Source organism: Balaenoptera acutorostrata, chromosome 10 (genome assembly GCF_949987535.1).
Source record: "Balaenoptera acutorostrata chromosome 10, mBalAcu1.1, whole genome shotgun sequence".
In the NCBI taxonomy this organism is placed as follows: Eukaryota; Metazoa; Chordata; class Mammalia; order Artiodactyla; family Balaenopteridae; genus Balaenoptera; species Balaenoptera acutorostrata.
In genome coordinates, this window is record NC_080073.1 from 7404270 (window position 1) to 7428503 (window position 24234).

The 24234-nt window shown below is 50.2% G+C and overlaps 2 protein-coding genes and 1 long non-coding RNA gene across 8 annotated transcripts; 1 reads left to right on the top strand and 2 right to left on the bottom strand.

Annotated features, from left to right (window-relative positions):
• Window positions 1-54: 54 nt before the first annotated feature.
• IL17RE (interleukin 17 receptor E) lies at window positions 55-14945 on the bottom strand. Of its 6 annotated transcripts, none has more exons than XM_057554243.1 (16): window positions 10562-14945; window positions 9882-10004; window positions 9165-9262; window positions 8743-8902; window positions 8509-8648; window positions 7523-7591; window positions 7316-7450; window positions 6462-6600; window positions 5390-5565; window positions 5262-5309; window positions 5131-5179; window positions 4808-4956; window positions 2532-2600; window positions 1772-1823; window positions 1590-1688; window positions 55-1101 (listed from the first exon to the last, which is right to left on the bottom strand). In XM_057554243.1, exons 1-16 carry the CDS (start codon window positions 10647-10649, stop codon window positions 545-547), a joined length of 2151 nt encoding a protein of 716 aa, XP_057410226.1. In that variant the 5' UTR covers window positions 10650-14945; the 3' UTR covers window positions 55-544. The 6 variants fall into 6 exon arrangements, with proteins under 6 accessions (XP_057410226.1, XP_057410228.1, XP_057410227.1 ...); XM_057554245.1 differs by having other exon boundaries at window positions 7316-7360; window positions 10562-14944; XM_057554244.1 differs by having other exon boundaries at window positions 6534-6600; window positions 10562-14943.
• Window positions 14946-18420: 3475 nt separating this feature from the next.
• Window positions 18421-21331, bottom strand: JAGN1 (jagunal homolog 1). The gene is made up of 2 exons (XM_007192528.3): window positions 21114-21331; window positions 18421-19367 (listed from the first exon to the last, which is right to left on the bottom strand). Exons 1-2 carry the CDS (start codon window positions 21200-21202, stop codon window positions 18905-18907), a joined length of 552 nt encoding a protein of 183 aa, XP_007192590.1. The 5' UTR covers window positions 21203-21331; the 3' UTR covers window positions 18421-18904.
• Window positions 21332-22587, top strand: LOC130709011 (uncharacterized). The gene is made up of 3 exons (XR_009009425.1): window positions 21332-21496; window positions 21585-21821; window positions 22484-22587. It is a non-coding gene; the product is annotated as an uncharacterized LOC130709011 (long non-coding RNA).
• The last annotated feature ends 1647 nt before the right edge of the window (window positions 22588-24234 follow it).

Here is a 24234-nt window from a genome sequence, read left to right on the forward strand (position 1 = left end):
TCCCTGGGTCCAGAGCCCTCCCTCCCTCCCTTCCTCCCACTCTGGGCAGGGTCCCGGTCTGGAAAAGGGGGATCCCTGGCTCCCAAAGGGGTTTTCTGTCCCCCCACCCCCTCTGCAGCCGCCTCCCACTCAGAGCTGCCAGAGCTCCTGCCTCCCTAACCCCTGTCCCAACCCCTCTGGCCTGGACTGGAGCACGTGCAGACTATTCTCTGGAACTCGGAGAGAGGAAGTGGGACGATCCCCGACTCACAACAGCACTGAGGTCAGAGGAGTTCTCAGGAAAGAGTGACTCTCCCTGGGGGTTCTGAGGGAGAGCACCCTCAAGCATAAACATGAGGAAGAGACTGGACCCTGGGGGAACGTGGGGAACGGGCGGGGACAGTGAGTGTGATGCCCTGCTCCCGGGCTGGGAGGCAGCGCAAGGCTTTGCGGCCAGTGGCCCCTAGGAGGCATCCAACGATTCCAGGGTAGAAGCCTCATTCGGGGCTTCCAGCCAGTGCCCCTAGGCCTGCGGCCACAGACATCGGACTGCAGTGAGCTCTAATCAGCCTTGATTGGCAAGTTTGGCGGCCTCGCGTTCCAGCTGGCGGCACAGCTCCACGCGACCCCGCAGGCACGGCCGGGCCGCCAGGCGGCCCCAGCTGGTGGCTTGGGTCGAAGTCCGCGCGTCCAGCGCCCGCAGCAGGCGCGGCAGGTCTTGCAGCAGGCGGTAGCGGGGCAGGGCGCGCAGGGGCGGAGGAATGTCGCCTTTGGCGCAGAGGCGACTGAAGTAAGCGAGCAGCGGCAGCGGGCGCGGGGCGGCGCGGAGCAGGGCGCGCAGGGGCGCGGCGCGGGCATCCGGGCCGCCGGCGGGGCTCGGGCTGGCGCAGCTCCACAGCAGCAGCACGGTGCCCCGCTCCCGCGCCACGCGCGCCCGTGCCGCCCAGAGCCACGGCAGCGGGCCCACGCGCGCCACCCGCGTGCCCTCCCACAGGTCCACGATCACGTCGCGCCCGCCGCCCAGCGCGGCCCGCAGCAGTTCAGCCAGCGCTCCCACCAGGCGCCGCTGCGCCTCGGAGTCCGCCACGTGCAGGAGCAGTACCGGCCGCGCTCGACCTGGGCCTGGGGGTGGAAGCAACAGATGAACAGGGTGGGGGGCTAAGGGACAGCCCAGCCCTTTCCTCCCAGGCCTCAGGGCTACATGATAGGGTTAACTTCACCCCCCCCCGCCCTTTCTTCCTCTGCGCTGGGGATGGGTACCCAAGGCAGCTTTAGCCTACAGGCCTATAGGGCGCCTTTGGGCTAATTAGATAAAGGTGCCCAGGAAGAGGAGAGGGCTAGGGCGCCAGGTGCAGCGCAGGCTGGATTTCCGCCCCACTAGCATCTGGCCTAGAGACTGGTGCAGTGAACCACCTGCAGGACCTTTGCCCTGCCTTAACCATTCCTGTCCACTAGGGGGCCTGAGGCTCACCGCCTTGGGTAAAAGAGAGCTGGGCGCAGCGGCAGGGACAAGGCTCTTTCGGAAGGGAGCCTGGGTGGGGGAGGGATGGGGGCAACTGGCCTAGGAGCCAAGCAAGTCTGAATCCCCAGGTTACCCCCAGTCAGCTTACCTGACAGTGGGCGCTGGCAGGTGAGCACCAGAACAACACCCAGTAAGGTGGTGAAGGCCAGCAGCGCCAGGATCAAGAGCCCCAGGAGCCTATGAGAGACTGAGTCAAGCAGGGTGAGGCCAAGCCCGGCTCCTCAGTGCCCAATCTCCCTCTCACTTCCCCTCCCCCTCCCAAGAACTCACCATCCGGACACAGGAGGTGCTTCCAGGCAAACTGGACATCTGACCTCCACACCTGAGGGCACAGAGCCCCCCAACCCCTGTAAGCCAGGGTAAACCCTCCTCCCAGGGGAAGTTGAATAAGGCATGGGGATAGTGAAGGGGAATCCCCCTGGATAGGGAATTCCTCCAGCACAGGGTTTGTGTCTGGTCCAGCTCTGGCTGGGCACAGAACAAGGTCAAGAGTGGCAAACTCAGAAAGTAAATCCAGGGACTTCCCTGGCGGTCCAGTGGTTAAGACTTTGCCTTCCAATGCAAGGGGGTGCGGGTTCAATCCTGGTCAGTGAGCTAAGATTCCACATGCCTCAGGACCAAAAAACCAAAACATAAAACAGGAGCAATATTGTAACAAATTCAATAAAGACTTTAAAAATGGTCCACATCAAAAAAAAAAAAGTAAACGCTAAGTTAACCAGAGCATCCATGACGACATGGAAGGCACAGGCCCTGACTGAAGTAATCAGACACCACTGAGCTCCAGCCCATGATCACCATGCCTGAATGTGGAAACAAAGCACCAGGTTTTCTGATTTTTTTCAAGAGACGCCAGAAATCAGCTTTTTAAAATGTGACATCTCCCAATATTTAAGTGGTGGCAACTAATTCCAATTTTGAACACCGTGCTGGCCAAATCAAACATTTTTATGGACTGGATTTGCCCCATGTGTCACCTGTGGTATAGATGACAGGGGAGTATATGCAGAGTGAGGGCAGGATTCCTTACCAGGACACAGCCCCCTGGCCTCAGGAAGGGAACGATGAGGTCTAGTGTCACTGAGCTTGAGCCCTGAGTCTGTGGGAAAAAAGAGCAGAATGACTGTCCCCATAGAGGCAGATCTGGCTCTGTCCAGCCCCTGAGTCTTTGCCCGTTGCTGTGTTCCTCCTTTCTACCCACCACCCCTACCCAAACCCTACCCAGGCTTAGGGCCAAGTGCCACCCCTGACAAGAAGCCTTCCCACGCTTCATTCCCAGGTCCCGCTGATCGTTCCCAGATCTGAACTGCTGCACAGATAAACATTAGTCAGGCAATCAGGCACTCGTCAACAAACATACTCTGGGTTGCCTACTCTGTGCCAGCCCCTGAGGAGACAAGGCGGGCATGGACATTGTCTCTGTCCTCCAGCAGCTCACAAACCAGGAGGCTAATTATATGCTGCCTCCCTTCTCTGTCCTACGCACCTGAAGGGGCAGCTTGTCCATTGGAAAGAACGTAAGTTGTAGAGTCAGGAGACCACAGCTAACAAAGTCAGGCTTAACTATTGCCTTTGTGGTTCCTAGCTGTGGGATCTTTGCATGGAGATAGACTTCCTTTCTCCTTGAGCCTCAGTTTCTTCATTTGTGTATGATAGATAATAATCCTTGTTTTACTGGGTTACTGAAAGCATCAAATGGGAATATGCAGGTGAACCCCCTTTATAATACAAAGTACAGGGACTTCCCTGGTGGTCCAGTGGGTAAGACTCCACGCTGCCAATGCAGGCGGCCCGGGTTCTATCCCTAGTCAGGAAACTAGATCCTGCATGCAGGCAACTAAAAGTCTGCATGCCGCAACTAAGAGTCCACAGGCCGCAACTAAGAAGTCCGCATGCTGCAACTAAAAGATCCCATGTGCCGCAACTAAGACACGGCACAGCCAAAATAAATAAATAAATAAATATTAAAAAATACACAGTGCAATGTGTATTCATTTAGTAGTAGTAGCTGTTATTACATTATGGACTCCTTAGGGGCAGACTGTGTTATATACTTTTCTTGTGTCTCCCAGGGCCTAATACAGAGTGGGAACAGAGTAGGCACTCAATAAATGCATGCTGAACTGATTGCCATCTGTCTACAGGCAGGATGTGCCTTCACCCTGTGCTCTGGGTGCTGGTTAGAGAGTTGATCAGTCTCCACCCTTTGGGAACACCCTCCACCACGTACCCCATACCCCAGCCCTGCCCCAGACCCCATTCTCCAGCCAGCTGTGAGCAGGTGCTGATGCAGTGGCTCTCAAATCATGGTTAAACTCAATGACGTTCCCAGCTCACAAAAATAAATGAGTCCATGGATTTAGCTCTCAATTTTAAGTTATCCCACATGACTTTGTCGTAAATCTTAAGCATGGTTTCGTCTTAAATCTTAAGCATTTGCTACCACCTGTAGGCTTGGGAGCCCTCACAGAATACAAAACAAATAAACAAGCTGCATGTAAGTAAGAAAGAACTGAAACAAGCTAGCTATGCTTAGTCAGCTTGGTGCTGTGGTTTTGCGGATATATTTGATGGTGGTTTTTATGTCAGATACACAGAAGAGAGTCTGCTAGTCAAACTGTTTTTAGTTCACATGATAGAGTTAAATCTGTCAGTAGTTTACAGTATTCTGCTAAGAGCACTTCAGCTTCCTGGGGATCTGCCTCCCAAAGATAGAGAACTTCTGCCAGGAGCCTTGTGGAGGAAGGCAGGAGAGTAGTGGTAGAGGACAGCTGGTTCAAGAGAGAGCATCAATATAAAATGTGGTGGGAGTTCGAGTGGGCCAGAGAACAGCTGGGAGTGGGAGGGCCAGTCTCTTGTCTCTGTTTATCCCTGTAGGTTCAAAATCGAAAAGGATTAGAGGGACTTCCCTGGTGGCGCAGTGGTTAAGAATCCGCCTGCCAATGTAGGGAATACGGGTTCGAGTTCTGGTCCGGGAAGATCCCACATGCTGCGGAGCAACTAAGCCTGTGAGCCACAACTACTGAGCCCGTGAGCCACAACTATTGAGCCCACTCGCCGCAACTAGAGAAAACCCGCGCACAGCAACGAAGACCCAACACAGCCAAAAATAATAATAATAAATTTATAAACAAAAAAAAGGATTAGAAACTGCTCCATCGAAGACCCCACTGACTGGCAGAGGAGGCAGCTGAACAAAGGCTGGCCAAGTAAATAAATAACCAGATGTAAGAGATTTGCTTGCCTCCACCTGCTGTGCTCTAATCAACAGGTTCTAGTGGGGGCCAAGCCCTGGCTAGGCCATACCTGGCTGACGCTGTACACAGGGGGCACCATGCTGTCCTGCCCCAAGCCTGAGTGGCTCCAGGCAGCACTGAAGGTGGCGGGCATCCTTGAGGAGAAGTGAAGGACCAGCTGCTGGGCCTGGGTATCCATGCTCACGTTCCAGGATGGGGCTGCCAGGGGGTAGGAAAGGGCATCATGTAATAGATGATGCTTTGTGGGAGGTAATAGGAGCTGGGCTGCAGTTGACAGAGAAGTCAGGGCAGGGACAGAGTTTGGCTTTGCCGCAGTTGCATGAGGGTGAAATGGTGGGAAGGGGTCCCAGCCGGGGTCACTTATTGGCTCACCGAATGTCTGGTGGGGGCATTCAACGTGGCTGCTGTTTCCAAAAGAGAACTGAGAAATCCAAGAATGGCAAGTCAGCAAGCTCCAGGCACCACGCACACCCTTCCCCCTCCCCTGTTGCCCATGCTTGTACCTTGAAGCAGAGCTGGGGGTGCAAGTCCACCTTCTCCAAGACATACCACTGTGGTGGGAGAAGGGAGTTAGGGAGCAGGGCCCTGGGCCCCAGCCCTGCCCACCCAGGTCCTAGGGAGGCCGTCTCACCCCCTCTGACTCTCGAGCCGTGGCATTGGGGACGTCTTCGCAAAGGGTATGCCAGCCCCGCCTCTGGCAGAGGGAGGCGTCCAGCTTCAGTGGGCAGCGGAGTGTCAGGGCCATGATCATCTGACTGTGCTGGCTGTGGTCAGTAAAGTTCACCGACTCCCAGAAGTCCGAGCCATCTGGGCAGGCAGCAGGGGCAGAGAGTGAGGCCCAGGAGGCCTGAGCCCTATCCCCAGGGCATCGGGAGATGATATTTGTGAAGGAGCCTGGCACAGCCCTGGTCTGCCTAGGTGCCTGCTAAATGAGCATGCCTCCTCCTGCCCCTCCTGTTACCTCTTCTATTTAGCTGTCTCCTCTCCTTCCTGCACCTCCATTCTGGCCAACTCCTTGCTGCTCCCCAAACTCGAAATCTTCATATCTTTGCTTATGTTCCTCTCAGAGTCAGGAATGCTTTCCCCTCCCTCCTCTCCTTTCTAAATCCTGCACATTTTCTGAGCCCAGCTCAGATGTCACTCCCTTTAGGAGACCCTTTCTACTCACGGACAGCCGTCACGGGCTTCTCCCTCCCCTGAGTTCACGCCCTACAGCCTATTCCTTAATTACAACCCTGCCCTGGACCATAGGATGCTTTGTGCTATTCGTTTGTCATGTTTGAGCATCCTGTCTCTGCAATTTGGGCTCAACAGTATGCATAGATGTCACCAGTCACTTTCGCATATAATATTGAATTCCAGCCTCATAAGGAGTTGGAAAGTGAGGCAGGGCAAGTATCATTAGTTTACAGATGAGGAAACTGAGGCTCAGAGAAGAATAAGTGGCAGAGCTGGGATGTGAGCCCAGGTCCTCTGGTCCACCTTCTCAGGACATTACCTCCTGGGGTGGATATTTCTGATATTTCTGAACAGTGCTAGTACAATGTTCAATGCTCTGATTTATTGGCAGGCTGATTGGTAGACATGGTAGCCCATGACTTGCCCCCACTGATTCCAGAGAAAGTGCCTGCATGTCTTCTGGGGACTTGCTCCAACACAGGTGTAGAGGGTGTGCAAGTGCGTGTGTGTGTATGTGCATGTACCTGTACGTCTGTGGGGGAGAGAGAGACAGAGAGAAGCTGTGCGTGCACAAGAGTCACATGAGCAGCACTCACAGGCTTCAGGCCAGCTCTGGAAGGGACATTTTTTGTGCCTCACGGTGTCCTCTTGCAGGTAGGACACCTGTGGGGACAGGGGAGCAGGGAAGAAGGGTCAGAGGAATGGCTTTCCTTACATCACTCAGACTTGAAACTCATTCTGGCTTGACCTTGCCCAGATGCAAGCTGCCTGAGCTGGCAGGGCACCGAGGAGGGGAAGAAGTGTGGGGTGTGGGCAATGGTGGGTGGCACGTGGCACTCAGGGAGGAATCCAGACTATAGGAGCAAGATCAGTGAGTGAGGGGCTGAGTCCTCTTCTCCCGGAGAGGAGAACGTATTCCCACAAAGAGGCAAATCATGAGGTCCACATTCCTCAACTTCTGCCTTCCCTGGCCTCCACTCTCAGCCGATTCCTAAGGCGCCGAGTGCCCCATAGGGACCCTCCCTCTGAAAGCCCAACACCCAATGTTATCCCCCTGGCAGGTGCTCCCCGCTCCAGGTCTCTGCCTGCACCCTCCCTTTTGTCTCCTCCTGGGTGACAAGGCCCCCGCCTTCCCTGTCTAGTCCAAAGGAGTCTTAATGCTAGGCACCTTAGTCTTACGAGGAGAGGAGGGGACTTCCATGCAGGGCTAGTGGGGATGAGACTTCTGGGGCCATATGGAGCCTTGCAGTGGCCACGAGCCCCCACTGTGACAGCTCAGAGCACCCAGTGAAGGCAGCTGTCTATTCTGCCTCTGTGGGCTGAGGCCGGGTCTCGACAACGGCAAGCTGGGTTTGGGTGGGGCTGAGGTTGGACTCACCCCCAGGAATGTGCCACGGTCAGCAGGACACCTCCATCCCGGGCTCTGTGAATGGCTCACCGTCAGGCTGGCACCAGTCCTCCCTAGCATCTCGTTAACACCAGCCCTTTTCAAACCTGACTTAGTGGAGATATGCTTGGCCAGTGGTGTTACCTGGGTGGCCTAGGAGTGAAGCTATGGACCACCCACACCTTTTCCTCTGCTCACCTCGATGCACAGACAGGGCAGAAGGAATTCATAAGGCAGGTCTACAGTGCAGCCCCCAGACACAATTTTCTGTGGACAAAGCAGCAAAGGAAGAGAAGAAGAGGGGCTTGAGAAAGAGCAGAGGCACCCTGGAAAACGGCAGGAGAAAACTGGGACCTTGGTCACCACACACTCTACCTTTCCTCTTATCTGAGACATTTCTTTCTCTGAGAAATTTCTTCTCAGGGGGTCTCTGCCCTGTCATCTGACCATCTGCTCTAGGTGTCTCAATATATGGAATGTGGGGGGTGGGGAGGAGATGGGGAAAGGAATATACATTTATTGAGCCCCTACTATATGCCAGGGAGGGTGCTAGGTGCTAGAAGCACCAACTCAATTAATTAAATGCTAGCATCATGGTGATCTTGGGAGGCATCATCGCCATTTTAAATGTGGAGAACTGAGGGACTCGGGCACAGCAACAGTCCCTTCAAATGGTACCAACTGTATACAAGGGCATCCGTGACAACTGGAGGTTGAGATGGAGTGTCAGGGCCTAGGCTGGAAGAATAGGGGACATCTCATTCTCTGAGGAGCAGTGACAAAAGAGAGGGAGATGGAAGGGTACCAAGACAGATGTGACCATCTTGTTATTTTCTCAGGAGAACAGCTTCTTGGGGGAACTGAAAAGTCCTCTTAATGCAACCTGAATCTCACTGAGGGTCCTCTCACTGGGGGTAAGTGCCATATCCATTTCTCTGCTAGGCATTCATGGCTGCCCCAGGTCTCTGCCTGCCCTTTCCTTCCTCTCCTGCCAGGAGACAAGGCCCCCTGCGTTCTCTGCCTAGACCAAAGAAGTCTTCATGCTAGGCACTTCAGACTTGTAAGGAAGTCTTGGACAATCACCACCTCTCTCTGGGACTCAGTCTCCCCATCTGTATAATGGGTAGGTCCTTTCACTCCAGCCCTGTGTGATTTGGCTTTTACAGGCAGATGGCCCTCCATACCTGGGCATCAAAGGGACGGCTCAGCTCCTCACACTCCAGTGCCCACTGGTGGCAAAGACGCACACTGACCTCAGGGCCTGGAGGAACGGTCACTTGAATAACCCGTGCCTCAGGCAGCAAGTCAAAGGAGAACTCAGGCCCTGGGGAGAAGGGGGATTTGGTGGCCTTGTCTTTTGGCCTCAGCACAGGTACCACTACTTGGCTCCACCACCTCCAGTCACACGATGTGCCTACCTCCAAGCCTTTGTGAGCCACGTTTGGAGAGAACGTCCCCTTTCTCTGGATCTGCAGGTTGGGTTCTTTTGGAACGCAGCCCCTTGTGGGAGGTGTCTGGGGAGGGGACGGAGATGTGATGGCCCTTCTCAGACAGGCAACGGCTACTTAGCAGCTTCCTCTGCAGGCAGAGAGCAAGGCTGGGCTGGCCTCAGGCCAGGAATCAGGAACTCTGGCTTCTATTCCTGTCTCTGGAATCCAGGGCACCACAGGCGAGCTGCTCAACCTTTAAGGCTCAGTGTCCCTAACTGCGTAATGGACAGAATAGTCTTCTTGAGCTCCACTCTTTCCATCTCTCTTTTATGGCTGGAGAACAGAATGAGAAGCCAGAAAGAGAAGGGCTGTGGGGTGTAGGGCAGGGCTGGAACTGGCAGGGAGAGTACCTGAGCAGATGCTGGCATCGTGTGCCTCCTACAGAACCGGAACTTGTAAGACTTTTTGGATTTCTGCACCAGGAGGTGGAGCCAGCCCCACTGAAGACCTGCACAGGGAATGATACATTTACTATCCAGCCCTTCACGGCCCCTCCCCTACCTGGAGATGTGACCCAGTGTTGGACAGTCAGTCATTTTAGATCAGGGAAGGTAATGATTGCAAACTTCTTTAGTCCTAAGTTATGATACAATCAAAAAAGCTTTTTCTCTTCTTAAGTAGAGAAAAACTATGTATATACAAAGATGTTCATGGTAGCATTATTTATAACAGTGAACAATTAAAAACTGTCAATTCTTAAGCAGTGTGTGGACATTTAGTGTGCCCAGGCACTGAGCTAGGCAATGAAAATGTATAGTTGAATAAGACAGATCTTACTTTACAGATAGAAGGTAAAAATAGTAAACTCATAGAACTAAAACATTTTAATCCCAAGAATTGGTACCAGCTGAACGGAGAAACACCTTCACAAAATGATACAACTGAGCTCACGAATATCAATCATGGTGCATGCTATTTTAGGAGGGCCTAAGTCTCTGCTGAGGTTGACAACAGGACAAACATCTCTTCTAGTAGGATAAGTTTTACTAGCGTCAGCCTAGGGGCCCCCCCAAATTCCCCCAATTCCCATCTCCACTAAGAATGGCCCAAAGGACTGTTTCTCATACCCGAAGGATCTGACACCAGATGCAGGCACCAACAGCAGGGACAGTGGCAGAGCCAAGCACACCAAGGCTTTGGGGAGGGGGTAAAGGCCCATCGGGTATGGCGAGGAATCTGGGCGGACCTTCCTGTGAAAGATGAAAAGGAAATCAAATGGTAAGGTCCCAGGAGTTCCCTCCTGCCTCAAGAAAGTTGGACTTGAGGCTGAGCTCTGCCACTTACATCCTGGCCGACTGACCTGGGGCAAGTTACAGACTCCTCTAAGTCTCACCTTCATCATTCATAAAGTGGAGCTGCTGTCAAGATCAAGTAACATAATGCGTGGGAAAATGCCTTACAAAGTATAACAAAATGTACCATAAAACAGGAAGGATCATTGTTGTATTACTGACTGGTGAGGGACCAATTAAGGGAGAGTGCCTGGAGATTTACCTGACTCTCATTTAATCCTCCCCACAGCTCAGGGACAACTGTTTTCATTGTATAATCATTTCTACTGTGCTGCTATACCCCCTCAGAAACTGTGCACTGCCTGAAGCCATGCATGGAGTATGTGGCAGAATTACAATGCAAATCCAGGCTCACCTTGTGTTTTTTCTTTGATACTATGCTACTTCCCAGGTTGAGAACCAAAAATTAGAATGGAAGAATGGGGAAGAGGAGCAGGGCAGGGAATGCGACTCACCAGTGAAACTGTCATCCTGAAGGCACAGGGCCCAGTAGGGAAAAGAAAGGACAGAAGTGTAATTAGTAGGTATTCCCACGAGGAGCATCCTCCCTGGGGTCTTTGCCTCACATCACCTAATTTCGAGGCCCGCATACGCCAACAGTCCATCCACTCTGGCTCTTTTCTTCCCAGCTCCACCCTGCCCAGGCCCTCAGTGCACCAGGACCTTGACTATCCCTTCAAGACGGTGTAGAGAACACGCTGAGGCTGCCATCAGAGCTCAGGGACTTGCGTAGCAGGAAAGGACAGGCGGAGCGTGGGGAGCTTTACCAGCCTGTGGCAGCCAGGTGCCCCCAGCCAGCAGCAGCAGGAACGCCTTACCACGTGGGAGGCCAGCAGGCAGAGGGCGCTGCAGCTGGGAAGGTAGGGGCAGCCAACACCAGCAGCGGCAGACAGGCCAATGAGCAGCTGGAGGAGACGCAGGAGCAGGGCTGCCAGGCCGGGGCTCCCCATGGGCTTCCGAGGGGCCAGGGTATCCAGAACATGGCTGCACCTCCTGGAGGTGGGTGGCAGGGCCTTGCCGTGCAGCAGCAGGGAGTGCAGTGCCAGCAGGAGCCCTGCCTCAGCCTGCCCCTGCCCCGCCCTGCCCCAAAGCTCCTCCTCAATCCCAACCAGCCGGCCAGGCCACATTCCTTCTCCTCCAAGTGGAGGGACTGAAGGACACTTGCCCCCCAGAGAACCCTACTCCCCTACCTGGAAGGCAAGGGGGCTCCTGCTCTGGCAGAGAAATAACAGGAAAGAGGCCGGCACAGGGTTAGGGGGCTGGATGGCGGGCTGTACCCACTTCTTAACTCCTCCTACTCCTGCAACACCCTGCAGATCAGATCCGCCCCTTAGCTTGCTCCTGGCCTTGAATCTCCCCTGGACACGTGCTTCATCCTCTCACTTAGAAGACTGACAGAGCTATCAAGCACTTCTCTGCAGTGGGTGCTGCAGACCGAGGTGACTGATGCACCACTTAGAGCTGGGCAGAACAAAAGAGCACTACAGGATGCACGTAGACCTCACACGTCCCCCTGTGCATCCTGGCTCCCACCTGGCTGACTTTCATGACTAGTGTCCAGCTTTCTCTCTCTACCCGTTGGCCAGTTCCAGCACTTCTGCCAAAGGGCCTCCAGCTTCAAGGATCCACTAATCAGTACAGTCTGCTCAGGAAGCCCCAGGTCGCATAGCTGAGCCTTGGAGCTGAGGGAGTGGGCCCCATGCATTGACCTAGTTTCCTGTGGTTTCCGATGCTGACGAGGCCCCATTCTCTGTGGGGACCCTCCACGCCGTCCCATGGCTTCCTCCTGCTCATGGAGCACTTCAACTGTTTCAGCCCTCACCTTGCTGACACACACTGTAGAAAGTTTGGGGCACACCTACTGGGTGAAGGTATCTTGGGACTGTTATTATCCCTCTGCACTTTCAGTAGCTTGATCATACCTATGTTCAGGCCAATTCTAGTTCTTAAGTCTTCAGGTCCACTGTCTAAAGACCCCATTGTACCCATTATCCTAAAAATACCCTCTAGCTTTTGAGTTCCTTAGAAAGACCCTTTCTTATCTTTATGTTTTTCCAGTGCCTAGCAATGGATGTCGTGAAATAGGTGCTCTGTAGTTGAATAAATGTAAGTTATGATGTTTCATCTAAGCAGCAGTTTATCTAGTTCACATTTCATAAGCACTTTCATATTTGATCCTCCTAACCACCTTACAAGACAGGTAAGGCAGAATTATTCATTTCATAAAGAGAGAAATAAGGAAGCAGAAAGGAGAATGATTTGGTCAAGGTCTCTAGCCCAAAGAGCTCCAATTCTGCCATCCTCTCACAGTTCATTTCTCTTTCTACCATCCTTATGGCCTCTCCTCCCACTGCTCCTCTGCTCCTGGGACCCCAAAAGGGCCTGCCTGACACAGTTCTGTCTTTTGGCCTTGAAGTCCATCACTGCAAACAAATCAGCAAGATGTGAAGGGAGAAAAGGGTGGTCTGGCCATACTAAAGACAGGTTAGGGAGTCTTCCCCCTAAATTTCACCTAGCCCACAATGGTTTAGATCTATACCGATAATGTGTTTTCTAATGCTGGGTGTGTGAAGTGAGAAACTTGGCTCCATTCTAGAATACTTTTCTCTTTTGACTCCTTTTATCTTCTGATTTGATTCTCACAGTGAAAATATTTGGTTAATTGCTCCCTGACCCTGGCTAAGGTATGGTAGGAGAAGCAGAAAAGAAATAACAGACACATACACATGTGAAATAAAGAATAGAGAGGGAAGAAAAGGACCCCATAGAAAAGGCAGAGGAAGAAAGAAGAAAGGGGGAAAGAGAGAGAAAAGGAGGTCTGTATTTTATTGTTTTGCTAGTTTATTGTGGAGCCTGTTCTGAAAAGGATTTAAAGTAAAAAGCACAGTGGGTGAATTCCAGCACACCCTGGGGAAGGGGGAGGGGGTCAGATCACAATTTGCTGAACTCCTACTCTCAGGCTCTGGGCTGTGTGCTTTGCCCACATTATCTCATATTATTGGTACTACAACCCTTGAGGTCAGTCTTACTAAACATCTTACAGACTTGGAAACACTAGGAAGATTAAGTAACTTGTCCAAACACAAAATGGAAAGCTGAGACTCACCCCCGTGTCTTTCTAGCTCTTTCTGGCAGAACACACTGCTTGGGGAGATCTGTGGTTTCTGGGCCCTGTAGTCCACAGAAGTACTAGATTGAGGGGACTTCCCTGGTGGTGCAGTGGATAAGACTCTGCGCTCCCAATGCAGGGGGCGTGGGTTCAATCCCTGGTCAGGGAGCTAGATCCCCACGTGCATGCCGTAACTAAGAGTTCTCATGCCACAACTAAGGAGCCCGCCTGCTGCAACTAAGACCCCGTGCTACCAAATAAATAAATATTTTTTAAAAAAAACAGATGTCATGAAGGGCTTTAAAAAAGAAAAAGAAGTACTAGACGGAACGATGTGATGAGTTGGTAGGATTAACAACATGGGGGGGGGAGAAATTGTAATAGTTGGAAAGAAAAAAGGATAGTAGGTCTTACGGGAGTGAGTTATCAGTGACCAGATTTCTAGAACAGTAGGGATTGTTTGCAAGTGTCAACAAGGGAGGAGTACTTCTGTGGCTGGAATAGGAGGGGGCCAACTGGAGTAAAGGCAACAGAGGTATGTGGCAGGCCTGCAGCACAGAAGTCCTGTCCTTTTAGAAGGTGGCCAAGGCCCATCTCACCTGTGGTCTGTGTCTGAATGAGCTGATCCAGACTTCACTCTCCAATAACCTTTACGTGGGGAGCAAGCCAGGCGCTCAGGAGATCTTGGCAGGCCCCTATGCGTGCTCAGGTAGAGTACACTGTGGGGTCCTTGGGCAGCCATTCTTCCTGACAAAGCCTTACCCATGCATGGACGCTGGTCAGACAATGCAGCAGCGTCTCCAGGCTCTTCCTGTAATGCCAGATTCCCAAGGTCTGTTGGGGCAACTGTGCCTACTGTTTGGGCACCCTGGGCAAGAAGGTCCAACCAATTAGACCAACAAAAACCAAGAGTACAAAAGTGTTCCCTTCTTATTCCTGCTCTTCCAGAAGGCATCAATCTCCAGAATACCAATGCAAGAAGTTATGCTTAAGAGAAGAGGAAGGGACCCCCAATCTGAGACGGGAACACCAACACTGCTCATCAAGGAAAAGGATTTTGATATTTATTAAGCACCTACTATATACTATACAGTTTATATACATTATTTTATTTAATCCTCACAACAACCCTGGGTGGTAGATGCTATGATCCCCATATGTTAGATCAAAAACAGAAGCTCAAATATCTTGCTCAAGGCAAAAGGTAGCAAAATGCCTGGCTAGATTTCTAACCTGAGTCAGTGCAATTATCAAAAACTGTTCTTTCCACTATACCACGCTGCCTTTCCCATAGACTAGATGCTCACTAAGGGTTCTTCCAAGGCCTACACCCTCTAGCTCTGTAAACATCAGGGATTAATAACCATTCCTCACATTTGTATAGTGTTAGAGTTCTTAAAGCACCTTCACAAGATTTTACCTCATTTGATCTTCAAAACAATCCTGTGAATTTGGCAGGGCTGATCTTGGTACTTGAACCTGTCTTCTGATCCAAATACAGTGCTCTTCCCACTAAATCAAGATCCCTTTCAAAGGGGATCTTGTTTACTTCAGGGAATACTACAACCATGAGGCAGGGGGAAAAAATGATTGGAAAGCCCAAAAAGCAGAATCCCAACAAGCCAACAAGCAGAAAACTAAAATGAACCAAACGGCTCTCTTTTCGTGTTGACAATAATTTTCATAATGGGTCTTTTTATTTTTTATTTTTTGCTGCGTTGGGTCTTTGTTGCTATGCGCGGGCTTTCTTTAGTTGCGGCGAGTGGGAACTACTCCTCGTTGTGGTGCGCAGGCTTCTCGTGGTGGTGGCTACTCTTGTTGCAGAGCACGGGCTCTAGGCGTGTGGGTTTCAGTAGTTGTGGTGCACGGGCTTAGTTGCTCTGCAGCATGTGGAATCTTCCCAGACTAGGGATCGAACCCATGTCCCCTGCATTGGCAGGCGGATGCTCAACCACTGCACCACCAGGGAAGCCCCTTCATAATGGGTCTTGAAAAGCACTACAAGACTGTAAAGCACCAATCTAGTAATCAAATAAATTTTAAATTCTTTTTTTAACTAATAATTATTTACATCCCGGTTCTTTAAAAATCAGCAATCTGTGCCTGGTGCACATAACTCCATTACCCACTCATTTCCATCTGCACCTCTCTGCTATCCAAATCCTACCCTTTACTCTAGTTCTTTGCTCTGACTTTAGTCTACAATAGCACAAGTTACTTCATTCAATAAATTCAGAGTGCATGCTGCACACTAGGTACAGAGCAAGGGGTGAGGAAAAGACATGTAAACTAGTAATTCTGTCAGTAGAAGAGATAAAATTAAAATGCCATGTGAATTCAAAGAAAGAACCCTCATTCCTTGAAGTGAGGTAGCCAGAAGGCTCCAGAATTACCGTATAAAATTAGGTCTTGAAAAATAAGTAATAAAGAAGTATAAAAGCAGAAAAGGAAAATTTTTAAGGAAACCGGGAAAACAGGGAACCAATATGGGGATTCATAAGAGGTCTTCCTGACTGAGACAGTGTGTGAGTGACAGCATCAGGAGATAAATCAGGAGTGATGCACTGGGACCACACTTTGGAAATGCCTGAAAAGGATTAAGGAATTTTGGTGGTTCAAAAAATAATGGCACATTGGGCTTCCCTGGTGGTGCAGTGGTTAAGAATCCGCCTGCCAGGGGCTTCCCTGGTGGCGCAGTGGTTGAGAATCTGCCTGCCAATGCAGGGGACATGGGTTCGAGCCCTGGTCTGGGAAGATCCCACATGCCATGGAGCAACTAGGCCCGTGAGCCACAACTACTGAGCCTGCGCGTCTGGAGCCTGTGCTCCGCAACAAGAGAGGCCGCGATAGTGAGAGGCCCGCGCAGCGCGATGAAGAGTGGCCCCCACTCGCCGCAACTAGAGAAAGCCTTCGCACAGAAACGAAGACCCAACACGCAAAAATAAATAAATAAATAAATAAATAAAAAAGAAAGAAATGTCTGTTTAAAAAAAAAAAAAAAAAAAATAAGAATCCGCCTGCCAATGCAGGGAACATGGGTTCGAGCCCTGGTCCGGGAAGATCCCACATGCCGCGGAGCAACTAAGCCCATGTGCCACAACTACTGAGCCTGTGCTCTAGAGCCCACGAGCCACAACTACTGAGCCCACGTACTACAACTACTGAAGCCGGCACACCTGCAGCCCGTGCTCCGCAACAAGAGAAGCCACCGCGATGAGAAGCCCGCGCACCACAACAAAGAGCAGCCCCCGCTCACCGCAACTAGAGAAAGCCCGCGCGCAGCAACAAAGACCCAACGCAGCCAAAAGTAAAGAAAGAAAGAAAAGAAAAAAAATAATGGCACACAGTAGGGACTTAATGATGATCCAGAGCTGTACTCTTGGTATACTCACTTGCACACAGGGATGCAGGAAGAGGAATGAATATGAGGTAGAAGGCAAAGAGTTAAGTTTAGGACACGCAGAGTTTGAAATGATAATCAGGACATCTAAAGGTTGTGTACCTAGAAGTACTGCCAGTACCTAATAGAGACTGAGTACATACCTAATGTTTTTGTTTTTATTTATTTTTGGCCGTGTTGGGCCTTCGTTGCTGCGCGCGGGCTTTTCTCTAGTTGCGGCGAGCAGGGGCTACTCTTCGTTGCGGTGTGCAGGCTTCTCATTGTGGTGGCTTCTCTTGTTGCAGAGCATGGGCTCCAGGCGTGTGGGTTTCAGTAGTTGTGGCACGCTGGCTCAGTAGTTGTGGCTCGCTGGCTCAGTAGTTGTGGCTCATGGGCTCTAGAGCGCAGGCTCAGTAGTTGTGGTGGTGCACGGGCTGAGTTGCTCTGTGGCATGTGGGATCTTCCCGGACCAGGGCTCGAACCCAGGTCTCCTGCATTGGCAGGCGGATTCTTACCCACTGCGCCACCAGGGAAGCCCCATACCTAATGTTTACAGAACAGAATGACTATAACTCTGGAAAGGGCAGAGACCCCCAGTTAGAGATCTGGGCATCATCCAGACACGATAAAGTCAAGTGGGTAAGAGCAAAGGGACACACATCTTTTTTTTTTTTTAATAAATTTATTTATTTATTTTTGGCTGCGTTGGGTCTTCGTTGCTGCGCGCAGGCTTTCTCTAGTTGTGGCGAGCGGGGGCTACTCTTTGTTGTAGTGTGCAGGCTTCTCATTGCGGTGGCTTCTCTTGTTGCGGAACACGGGCTCTAGGCTCGCAGGCTTCAGTAGTTGTAGCACACGCGCTTAGTTGCTCCGTGGCACATGGGATCTTCTCGGACCCGGGCTCAAATCCGTGTCCCCTGCATTGGCAGGTGGATTCTTAACCACTGCGCCACGAGGGAAGCACATGTGCGCCACACATCTTTCATGCAATAAATATTTACTGTGTCAGACTTTTATGTGTGAAAGGGCCTTTAGTTCACAGATCTCTTTCCCACTTCTATTTTTAACTTCTCTGCTCCACATCATTACATACTGTGTTCATTAGTTGTTTCACATGGATATTACGTTTCACCTAGATTGCAAATTTTCTATATGCAGGATACTTTAAAATTCTTTTGGATACCATAAAACAGTATTAGACACATAACTAACACTGTTAACACTGAATGATAAACATGAATATCCAACCAAAAAATGAACCCATAACCCAAGCTGGGTAAATGAGAACGGACCATTTGAGAGGTGGAGGTTAAATGTATGGCCCACAGTAGTTCCTGCCAATCAGCTGCAGGGTTGCAACTATGACTTAAGTTTCCTATGTCCAGTTCACTTCCCCACTGCCACTGCCAGGTTTCTCGGGGAGCCTCTACGTACCTCCTAGTGACTAAGGCCGCTCAAACAACACACTTTTCAGGGCTTCCCTGGTGGCACAGTGGTTGAGAATCTGCCTGCTAATGCAGGGGACACGGGTTCAAGCCCTGGTCTGGGAAGATCCCACATGCCACGGAGCAACTAGGGCCCGTGAGCCACAACTACTGAGCCTGTGCGTCTAGAGCCTGTGCTCCGCAACGAGAGAGGCTGCGATAGTGAGAGGCCCGCGCACCGCGATGAAGAGTGGCCCCCATTTGCCGCAACTAGAGAAAGCCCTCGCAAGAAACAAAGACCCAACACAGCTAAAAATAAATAAATAAATAAAAATTAAAAACAAAAAAACAAAAAACCCCACACTTTTCACACTCTATCAGATGCCGAACACAAAGCACAGGGGGGACAAGGCAGTTGTAACTTTATTGAGGTTTTTTAATTAAAACGCTTCACAGTAGAGACCACAGCCTGCAAGGGGAGCAGCCTCTCAAATGTTTCCTGCCCCATGACTCATTGATTGAAGTAGACTGTGATTTATTCCCTATCTCCTTCAGTCTCGGTGGCTAAGGGGTGATGGATGGAAGCGGAGACAATGACCAAGAGGCAAGGATGAAAAACTCAGAAGGATCTCAACTTCAACCAGCTGAAATTTGTTTCACAGCTGCCGATCACCCAGTTCCACCAACCAGGAGTAAATTAAACATAGTTTTGCTACCAGCTGATTGCAACAGAAGGGGCTTTGCAGAACTTGGGCCTAGTTTGCACTAGTTGCCAACATTGCAGCTGCCAAAATCACCGAAGGAGGTTTTAGAACAGCTCCTCTACCCTCTCACTCCACTGGATGGGAGGCCCAGGCTTCACCTCACACAGTAGTTCATCAAGCAGGCTTCATTTACGCTTCTTCTCCTGTGTGCTGGTGAACCAAGAGTCTAGGAGCTTCTTGCTGTAGTATAACTGCCAGGCATGCACTTGGACCACCAGCACCAACACCAGATACATGACGGAGACGGCAGAGAAACCAAAGAGGAAGCGGTAGGCCTTGCCATGGCGGTAGAGCTGCTGTGCAGCAGGGAACATCTCCATGCTGCCATATATGAGGGGAGCGATGGAAAAGAGCCCCATGCTGATCATGGAGAGCACCAGGTAGCTAATGTTGTTGCGGGGAAAGGAGAGGAGGCCCAAGAGGGAGGGCACAATGCTCAGCAAATAGGGGTACTCCCACTGATAGGGCATGGCCACCTGATCATGCGACAAGAGCCTCAGGTGCCCCACGCTCATCTTGGCAACCAGCAGCAGCCATATGACCAGATGCACGTAGATCAGCTTCTTGATTTCATACTTGAGGGTCACACTGTGGGGCAGAGCAGAGGGAGAAGTACCTTTCATTCAAAATTTTCTGACCACCAACTCTATGTCAGGCAACTATACTGGACACTGGGAAACAGACGTGAATAAGGTATAGTTCCTGCCTGGAGGCTGGGAACAAGGTACACAGGAAGAAAAAAGTTAATTAAAAAACGAACTGGATAAACTCTAGTAAATCTATGTTGCAAAATATATGGAATCACAGGAAGGAGTAATGAATTCTGATTGAGATGAGTTGACTAAGAAGGCTGTCTGGACAAGGGTGTTACCTGAGCTAGGCTCTGAGACGTGGGTGGAGATGGACATTCCAAGCAGAGGTAACAGCATGCAGGCAAAAAGGCATAAGCATTTGTGTTCCAGGAGAGCAAATGGTTGGGTGTGGAAGGACTACATTGTGGTGGAGAGGGGAGTAGCAGGATATGAAGTTGCAAAGACTATCACTGAGTCACTTTAAAGACAGAAGAGTAACTCAGGGCTGTGTTTAGAAAGAGAACTCTGGGGAATTCCCTGGCGGTCCAGTGGTTAGACATCTGGGCTTTCACTGCCAAGGTCACGGGTTCAATCCCTGGTCGGGGAACTAAGGTCCTGCAAGCCCCATGGTGCGGCCAAAAAAAAAAAAAAAAAATGAACGAGAACTCTGGCTGTAGCATAGGAGGATAGCCTATGGAAGGAGGTATTGGCAGCAAGGAAACCAACTCAGGCTGCCCGTACATCTCCAGCTAGAGTACATTTTTCATCTAAAGTACGCATATTTTCTCTTATTCTTTGAATTCTCTCAGGTCCTAAATATATCCCCTTCACACCTTCATAGAGCAGAGTTTCTGCTCTAGACAGGCATGAAAACACTGGCTTAAGTTGTGAGGTGTCCTTTAGACAAGGGTCTAAGGACAAGAATAAAGTGAGGTTTCAAAGAGCTTGTCATTAAGACGTGGAAAAGATTCTGGGAAATTTCAATGGATTTAAGTAAAGAAAATCTCTAAAAAATTTTTATTTTTTAAAATATTCATTATAGAAAGTGCAGAAAGGTGGGGCAGGAGGGGAATCAGTCACTTGTAGACTTCAAGCTCCATGAAGGCAGGGACCAGTTTTGTTTGTCAATAAACTTTTTTATTGAAGGTATAACATGAATACAAAGACCAGGGCTGCTTTCGCTATTCCATCCTCAGGGCCTAGCACAATGCCTGATGGGTAGGAGCTCAATAAATATTTGTTGAACGAATAAACGAATGTAGAAATATCCCTTACGTGGGGGGTTTCATAAAACTCATTTGAGGCAGAGAAAGTCTGGACTTCAAGGTCCAAATCCCCAAAACAACCCAAAATATAACAGCTACCGCGTACTGGGCGGACTTACGTGCTAGATCTTATGCTACGCTCTTTACGCGATTATTGGCTCATTAACTCATCACCAAGACCGAAAAGGTAGATTAATTTTCCCCTGCCAGATAAGCAAACTGAGGCTCAATTAGAAATCAGGTTCCCGAGATCGGAGAGCGGGGCCAGCATCGCCGAGACACCGGAGCCCAGGCGGGGCCGTACCCCTCAAGGCACAGCGGGATCAAGGGGTGGAGCGCACAGGAGCGACGGGACTTCCCGGGATTGGGGGCCGGCCCCGGGCCGTCGCAGGAGGAGGGGACTTGGCAGGTGCGCGAGAACGGGCTGGGGAGCAAGACCCTGAGACCGGGCCGGCGTCGCGTCCCAGGCCCTGCGAGCTCCTCGCCTCACTTCATACCTCATCTGGTAGTGCGTGGCGACGCGCTCCCGGTGCTGAAAGTCGCTGCCGTCGGTGCCGGCCGCTCGCGGGCCTGCCCGAGACGCCATCTTCCCTGCCCAGAGCCCTGGAGCCCCTCACGCCGACCAGCTGCGGCGATTAGAGCGCCAACATGCCTGCCAACCCTACGCCGCCGCCGCAGCTCCGCCCATCCAACAGCCGAGCGGTTCTGTGAGGACAACTTCCGGCCTCTCTGTCTCCGGAGGACCGACTCTGTAGTCACGTCCCTGCGCACGCGCACACATACGCACATGCTTTTCTTCTCGGCCCCGCCCTGTCCGTCTCTCCCCAGCCTTTGGAGCGCGCAGAAAATTAAGCTCTGGCACGTTTTTCTTTTTGCCAAGGTCGGGAGCTGATACTCCACCCTCTCGGGCACTTACACTTTCTTTAACTCTAATTCGAGTTTAAGACGTCTCTGTTCCCACTTCACAGGTGGAGAAACTGATGCCTGGAAGGGATCTGTGACTTTCCCAAGAGCGTGCATCTTTCACACTCAAAGTCTCAAACTATCTCCCCACGGATTAATCTTTGCAAGAAGAAACGGTAACTTTACAGTGGAGAAACCTGGCACGCACCCCGTTAACTAAGTAATCAAGTTAACTTGCCCAGGAGTGAGACAAACTGACTCCTTATGCCTCCTGCTAATATTGAGGACACAGCAGCACTGAGGTGATTTTCTTGCCCAAAATACTTAACCTGAATCTAATCATGAAGAGGTGACAGATAAACTCAAATTGAGGGACGTTCTACAAAATAACTGGATATACTTTTAAGAAATGTCAAGGCCATGAAAGAAAAAGAAATTAGGTAGAGGCAGAAAGCAGAGTAGTGGTTGCCAAGGAATGTGGTGATGATGGTTGCACAACTGTATGAATATACTTCATGCCACTGAACTGTGTACTTAAAGATCGTTAATTTTATGTTATGTACATTTTACCACAATAAAAAAATACATAAGAAAATTTCAAAATTGTTATCTGAAAAAACTGAAGTATCTTTTTATGTTTGAGTCATTTGTATTTCATTTCCCTGAACTGTGTTCGTATCCTTTGTCCATTTTTCTACTGCATTGTTGGTCTTCTTAATTTATATACAGATGGCAGAGAGAGAGAGAGAGAGAGATGACCTCTTGTCTATAATTTTAGTTGCCATATATTTTTCCTATTTATTGTACGTCTTTTGATTTACTCATGGTGTTACAATTTTAACATGTAGAATAGTTTTTTCATAAGGTTGAATATATAGTCTTTTCTTTTTTGGCTTCTCAATTTTGCTCCATAACTAGAGTCCATCTCTATTCCAAGGTGCTCAAATGATTTTATGCATTTCAGCATTTGAGAACCATGCTCAGACATCTGCCTCCCAGACCAGAGGTGAGCGCCTCAAAGAAAGGGGTAAGAACCGAGTCATCAGGACTTCTCTGGTGGCGCAGTGGTTAAGAATCCGCCTGCAGGGGACACGGGTTCGATCCCTGGTCCGGGAAGACGCCACATGCAGCGGAGCAACTAAGCCCGTGCGCCACAACTACGGAGCCTGTGCTCTAGAGCCCGCAAGCCACAACTACTGAGTCAGTGTGCCACAACTACTAAGCTCGCGTACCTAGAGCCCGTGCTCCACAACATGAGAAGCCACCGCAATGAGAAGTCCGTGCACCGCAACGAAGAGTAGCCCCTGCTCACCGCAACTAGAGAAAGCACGCGCACAGCAACGAAGACTCAACGCAGCCATAAATAAATAAATAAATAAATAAATAATGCTTGCTGAATACATAAATTATGAATGAGCCAAAACCATCCTCTTCTCCTAAGCACTGTGAAGAATCCTCAGGTTCACCAAGCATTCCTCCATCCCCCACAGACACTCTCTGGCTTTAGCTTGTGCTTATCCTTTTCTTTTCTGTGTGTGATTTCCATGATGTTCATCAGGGCTTCTGAGTCAGACTACTTCTGAGTCATCCATTGGCTTATCATGAGACACTAGGCACATGTTGGATGTTCAATAAATATTTGAGGCATGAATGTCCAAGGCAGGGGCCCCAACCCTTTCCCCAGAACTTCCTCTCTGAAGTATTGGTACTTCTCTTCTGGCTCTTGGTCTGTCTTGAAGTTTAGTGATTTGTGTTCCTGTCTCCTCACCCTGCTCATTCTCTTCTCAAATCCTTTGCACTGATGTTTCCTTTGCCTTGAATGCCCCAGGACTTCAAAAGACTGGATTCCAGTCCCGGGTGGAACACTATAGACTGAATGTTTGTGTCCGCCCCCGCCTTGCCCCCATTTGTATGTTGAAACCTAATCCCCAATGTGATGATATTTGGAGGTGGGATTTGGGGGTGGCGGGATTAGTGTACTTATCAAAGAGACTCCCTTGCTCCTTCTACCAGGTGAGGACACAGAGAGAGGGCAACTCTCTGTGAACCAGGAAGAAGGTCTTCACCAGAGACCAGAACTACCAGCACCTTGATCTTGGACTTGTCAGCCTCCAGAACTATGAGAAATAAGTTGCTTATTAGCCACCAGTTTATGGTATTCTGTATAGCAGCCCAAACAGACCAAGACACTCCAGGTCTTGAAAAGACTGACTTCTCATCAGTCAGGATTTAGCTGAAAGCTCACCTCTGAGGCCTTTCTTAAGCCCACAGGCCAATCTAGCTCTCCAGCCATTTGCTATCATATCACCTTGTGTTGTTTTCTTCCCAGAACATCATTATCTGAAATTATCTTGATTATTTGCATATTTGTTCATGGTCTGAGTTCCCCCTTCCTCCAGGAATGTCAGCTCCTTGAAGTGTGGGACAAGGCTGTGTTGTTTCCTGCTGTATTCTCAGACCCTAGGAGGGCTGGCACACGGTAAGTGCCTAATAAGTATTTGTTGAGTGAATGAATGATGGTTGCCTGAAAGCTTTTATAGGGAAGGATTTAGATATAAGTAATAGGAGGAGGATGATGATGATGATTATAGCTATTTATTGAGCCTGATGGGTGCACTAAACTTTATATCAAGTACTTTTCACGATTATCTCATTTAATCTTCATGACAACCCAGTGGGGTAGGAACTATTTTTAATGCCCATTTGTTAGATCCA

Excerpts from the sequence above, each read along its gene's own strand:
- IL17RE (XM_057554243.1), bottom strand. The coding sequence starts at position 10,649 with ATGCTCCTCGTGGGAATACCTACTAATTACACTTCTGTCCTTTCTTTT. Across the intron at positions 5,310-5,389 it reads CGGCTCGAGAGTCAGAGGGG|TGGTATGTCTTGGAGAAGGT; the intron begins GTGAGACGGCCT and ends CTCCCACCACAG. Across the intron at positions 1,824-2,531 it reads GGCCAGGGGGCTGTGTCCTG|GTGTGGAGGTCAGATGTCCA; the intron begins GTAAGGAATCCT and ends CTGTGCCCTCAG.
- JAGN1 (XM_007192528.3), bottom strand. The coding sequence starts at position 21,202 with ATGGCGTCTCGGGCAGGCCCGCGAGCGGCCGGCACCGACGGCAGCGAC. Across the intron at positions 19,368-21,113 it reads GCCACGCACTACCAGATGAG|TGTGACCCTCAAGTATGAAA; the intron begins GTATGAAGTGAG and ends TCTGCCCCACAG.